This window comes from Camellia sinensis, chromosome 10, assembly GCF_055761805.1.
Source record: "Camellia sinensis isolate YWXY chromosome 10, ASM5576180v1, whole genome shotgun sequence".
NCBI lineage: Eukaryota > Viridiplantae > Streptophyta > Magnoliopsida > Ericales > Theaceae > Camellia > Camellia sinensis.
Window position 1 is genome coordinate 60,530,834 of NC_138970.1, and position 5,468 is coordinate 60,536,301.

At 41.4% G+C, this 5,468-nt stretch overlaps 1 protein-coding gene across 1 annotated transcript; it reads left to right on the top strand.

The window, feature by feature from the left end:
- The first annotated feature begins 915 nt into the window (after window positions 1–915).
- LOC145800422 (uncharacterized) lies at window positions 916–1,449 on the top strand. The gene is made up of 2 exons (XM_082890094.1): window positions 916–1,002; window positions 1,114–1,449. The coding sequence occupies exons 1-2, from the start codon at window positions 916–918 to the stop codon at window positions 1,447–1,449; spliced, it is 423 nt and encodes a 140-aa protein (XP_082746220.1).
- The last annotated feature ends 4,019 nt before the right edge of the window (window positions 1,450–5,468 follow it).

Consider the following 5,468-nt stretch of genomic DNA (forward strand, 5'->3'; position numbering starts at 1 on the left):
CGAAGCTTTGTGATATTTACAACAATGAGTCCTTTCGCCTCTTTGTCGACGGCCGCTCAAACTGGCAGGGAGCGGGTACAGGAATGATACTAGTCTCACTGGATGGCCAAATAGTAGACCAATCAATCTGACTAGGGGTTAAGGCCTCAAATAATAAAGCTAAGTACGAAGTGTTGATTGCTGGATTGAAACTAGCAGCAACAATCGAAGCCGATAAGGTGGTCGTCTACTGTGACTCCCAACTCATTATGAACCATGCAACTGGAGAATACATAGCCTGAGATAAGAGGATGGTGGCCTACGTCAAAGAGGTCATCAAGTTATTAGCACAGTTCCAGAGTTGTCGGCTACAGCAGGTCTGCTGAGAAGATAACAGCCATGCGGATGCTTGGCCAACCTTGCCCGTGCATAAAAGTCAGACATGTCAAGAACAATTATGGTGGACTATCTATCATGCCCAAGCGTATAACCTCTGATAATCGAATACGAGGCTATGTGTATAGAACTGGGCCCAAGCTAGATGGATGCCTGGGTCAAATTTATCAGAGATGGCCAGTTGCCAAAAGACAAGAATGAAGCACACAAGATTAGGCTTAAGTCGGCAAAATTTGCTTGTTGACAAAAGGCCACCTATGCAGAAGGTCCTTCACTAGACCTTTATTGTGATGTGTGCACCCTTCCTAGGTAGAAGACTTCATATATGAGATCCACAAAAGAGTTTTTGAAAACCATGTAGGGGGCAGATCTCTTGCCCACATGGACATATCACAGGGGTACTAGTGGCCATACATGTAAAAGGATACAAAAGCATATGTTAAGAGATTCGAAACGTGTTAAAGGTTTGCACCTTTGATACACTAGCCTGCTAGAGATCTAAGTCCAATATCCAGTCCTTGACCATTTGCCTAGTAGGACATGAATCTTATTGGGCAATTGCCTAAGGCAACTGAACAAAGGAAGTACTTGCTAGTAGCCACGGACTACTTCACGAAGTGGGTGGAGGTAGAACCGTTGGCTAAAATCTGAGATATAGACATGAGAAATTTCATTTGGAAAAATATCATTGCCAAGTTCAAAATCCCGAGAGCCATTGTGGCAGACAATGGCATCTAGTTTGATAACAAGCTGATCAAGAGCATTTGCACAAAGTACAAGATTAAGAACAACTACTCAACTCTCAGCTTCCCTCGAAGCAATGGCCAAGCCGAGGCCTCCAACAAGACCATCTTGGATGGAATAAAGAAGAGATTGGAAGCTGCCAAGGTTAAGTGGGTGGAGAAGCTGCCTAATGTTCCATGGGCATATCACACTACGCCGAGAAGATCTACTAGAGAATCACCCTTTGCCATGGCTTATGGCACTGAGGCCATTATACCACTTAAGATCGACATTCCTGGAGTCAAAACCCAGGGTGTAAAGAATGGAATAAATGAGGCATTCTTAGCCTGAGATTTGGACTTGATTAAAGAAAAAAGGAAGAGAGCAGCAATTTGGTTGGGGGCATACCAGCAGTGACTTGCCAAAATATACAACAAGAAGGTGAACCCCAGGGAGTTTTAAATTGGGAACCTCATCCTAAGGAAGGTTGTTGGCAAAAAAAAAAGATCCTAGGGAGGGTAAGCTTGGCTCAAATTAGAAAGGACCATACATAATCATCTCGGTTGCCGGCGATGGTGCATACCGGCTAGAAGGCAGTGATGGCAAAGAACTGCCAAGACCATGGAATATTAGCAATCTGAAGTTATTTTATCATTAATTTTTTTGGGTTTTTCTATGTAATTTAAACGATTTTTAGCCGAAGTATAGATTAATAAAATACTAGTCCAATCTTGTTCTTTACAAAATGTTGTTGAAATTTATAACTATCAGATAAGACAAAAAAGTTTTAAGCCGATGTTCCAAAGATGAACAAGACGTTTAATTTAGACTTGCCAAGATGGCAGAATTGAATTAAGTTAAAGAGATGTTTCAATAAGAAACAAGGCAAAACCAGCCATGATCTGGCTAGTTTGTACGAAAAGTTGAGGTAGATAGTACTCTTGATGCACTAAAGTTAAGCCTTAAGTGTTTTGTTTAGGCGAGTTAAACACGATGACCTCAGTCATGGATGTCTAAGTCAGACTTAGGCAATATTTAGACGAGGTATCCTTAATGTAAACCTAAGTGATACTTAGATTCACATTAGAGAACAGAGAGCATGAATAAGTCAAGTAAATGTGACACTTGTTAAAATTTTCAAAAAAATAGTTATGGGTTATCTGAGATGTTTGATAATAGTTATATCCGAGGTGTTATCTAAGATGTTGGATAACAGCTTTTATCTGAGATGTTTCAATCTGAGATGATTATCCAAGATATTATACTTAGAAGATTCTTGAAAAGAGGTAGAGCATAAAGACAACAAATATATACAAAACAATATGAAAGAGAGCAATCATTCAACATTTAGTCAAAAACATATATGCATTTAAAGGAAGAACTTCAGTACATCAGAAGGCACTTCGGCTTAGCAAAGAAAATAGAAGTGTTCAAAGTGTAGACAAAAGAAAGAAAAAAGTTAGAATTAAAAGTAAAGAAGAAAAAATGCTAAGTGCTGGATACTGAAGCAGTGGTCTTGGTCTGTTCTACCTCGACAGTTGGCGGTGTGTCGGCCTGGGTGACCAATACAGCAGCCTTCTCGGCCTCAGTGTCGGCTGTTATTTCCTCGTCAATCTCTCACAAACTTTTGTCCAAGCTTTTGCTTGCGGCAACGATCTCGGTTTTAGAAGTGTCAGCCTTCTTTGGAGAGGTGCTCTTGAAGACCTCGCCCTCATCCTCTTCAATCAGGTCCAGGACTTACCTCCGGTAGCAGCAACATTGACTTGTTCTTCTTCCTCTTCTTCTTCTCCCTTCTCCTCAGATTAGATTGAGGAAAGAGGGAAAGACACCTCCAGCTAGCTGAGATCTCTGAGTAAGAAGTCTTCAAGGACAGAAAGATTTTCAAGGCAGCAGTCCAACAGAGATAGTAACCTCGGTTGCTGGTCTGGCTAACTTGTTTCTGATATTGCACCTTGTCCTTCTAGCCTTCGGCACAGGTTTTTTCATCGACAACCTTGATCTCGGCCTCTTTTGTTTGGAGGGCCTCCTTCATTTTATTCTTAGCATCGGTAACCCTTTTTTCTGCAGCCTCAGCCTTGTTTTTGGTAGCGCTAGCTACACTGACTTTGTCCATTTGACTTTTGATCCTGGCCTCGGCCTTGTTGAGTTGAGAAAGGAAGCTTGTAGCCTCTTGCATCTTTTTGGTCAAGTCTTTTTTCATTAACTCGGTCTTGACAGAGTGAGAGTGGGAATGTTGGATGGCCTACAAAGGAAATAAATGAATTAATAATATTTGATGGCCTACAAAGGAAATAAATGAATTAATATTATTTTATTAAGTATGGAAGACTGAATTTAAAAGAACAGTAAGGGAAGTTACTAGAACAGAGTGCCTCATTCTCAAGGCAAAGTTTTCGTACTGGTTGTACTCGTTGATTTGGCTCATGTCGATGGGGAAAATAAGGCCTGTGGTCAAGGCGGCCCTAACTTCGACATCATTGATAACACTATCACCAACTTGCAGAAGTCGATCACCCACTCAGGTCTCGGGAAGCAAGCATCCTCAGGAAAGACGTCCCTCTCACACCCAAGGTCGAAGAACCTCAACTTTTTTGCTGGAAGGGCCTCGGCGGAGTCAGTCTCTACTGGCCTCTTCTCGACCTCGGCCAACTTTGATATCAACATTGAGTTTTCAGGATCATTCTCCTCATCAGAAGGAACGGTTGTGACTTTGGCCTTTGCCTTAGCCTTTTTCACCCTCTTCGGTTTATAAACAGACTGAGGGGAAGGAGTAAATTGGACTGTGATAATGTCGGGCAATTCGGCGAGAAGGTCCACGATGACCATTGGTTTATGATCTATCTCTTTTGAGGTGGTGACGATGGTCACTTCGATACCAAGTTTCAATGTAGAGAGAGCGAGATACAGGTTGGCAGGATCGTATGCTGGTGTGTCAGCACCTCAGCGTTTTCTACTGCGCGTTCTACCAGCCAAAGTGTTTGTAGATCGGTGATAATGCTGGCGTTGAGTTGGTGGAATATGTCGGGATGGAGCTGAGGTTGATGGCTGGTTTACTGGTTCAGATGTGGAAGCTTGATCTATATGGGGAGAAGATGTTGCCGGAGGAGTTGTTGTAGATAGTGGAGTTCTACTCTTGGATGGGATGTCAGGTAGTGGAAACCGGTATATTGGCATGTAGTTGAGCAGAATGGGGCCCTTGCAATCTTTGATCGGCAAGTCCAGAAGTCGAGTAAGGTTTTGCCTTTTAACGTATGACTTGCAGAAGGACTTGCTTGGTTGAGGAAGCTCTGCACAAAGAATGAAAAAAAAGAAAAAAAGAAAAAGAAAAAGAAAACATTAGAATTGGATTAACATATATGCACTAATGTCAGGGATGTAGGGCTTGGGATGACTAAGTTCTTACCCTCACCTTCGCTAAAGACTCCTCAGTGCAAGAGGAAGAGTTGAAGTTCATCATCTGGTGCAAACTCTCAGTTGCCTGAGACAATGAGAAAGTTTTCTCTAGCACCGTTGTTGGAGTCTGGAAGGTCGGCTATCAACTTGTAAGTAGTTGACCAAAGTTTGAGGTAGTAAGTGTAACCGTTGGCAGATTTAAGACTACACGTGGTGTAGCAATACTTAATGTCAAAAAGGGTGAGCCTAACATTATGTCGGCGACATAACTCGGCAATGCCGTTAATAACCTTAAAAGTGTTTATGGCTATTTGCTTAGGGTTGAGTTTGTAGAAGTGCATCACTTCTCTAAAGAGAATATCAAGGGCAAATGTAATTCCACCCTCGATGATTGAAACCACTGGAAATGACATGTAACTATCCCCGGGTGTGATAGAGTCGTTCTCACCGGCTAGCCTAATATGGACATCGGCAAGAATGTTAAACTCCTGGAGGAAGTATTCTAATTTGTTAGGGGATTCTACCCTCCATTTGAACATCCCCATTACCTCAACTAAGTATGTAAAGAACAAGGGTTTGTGATTTGGGCCTTAGGCTACTCTGGTTTGAAGGTTTGGTGATTTTGTGAAGGTTTTACAAGGTCAATGTTTCAGTTTTTCTACAGTTCTAGCAAATCCCAAATCCTAAATCTACGTATATACAAAAGCAATAGAGATGGACAAAGAATTGGATGGAAGAATCTAGAAACAGTAAGGAAAATGGATTCAAAATATGAACAAGGAAAGCAGATTAAAAAACATAAGATTCAAGAATGCATGGTGAAAACTAAAATACATGAATAAGTACAAAATATGGAGAAAAACATAGGGAACAAGAATTCAGGAAAGGCATTATAATGTCAAAATTATGAACAAACTCAAACACAGAAAATGTACAGAGAGTGAGCAGTAAACAATGAATGCATGCTCAAGAACATG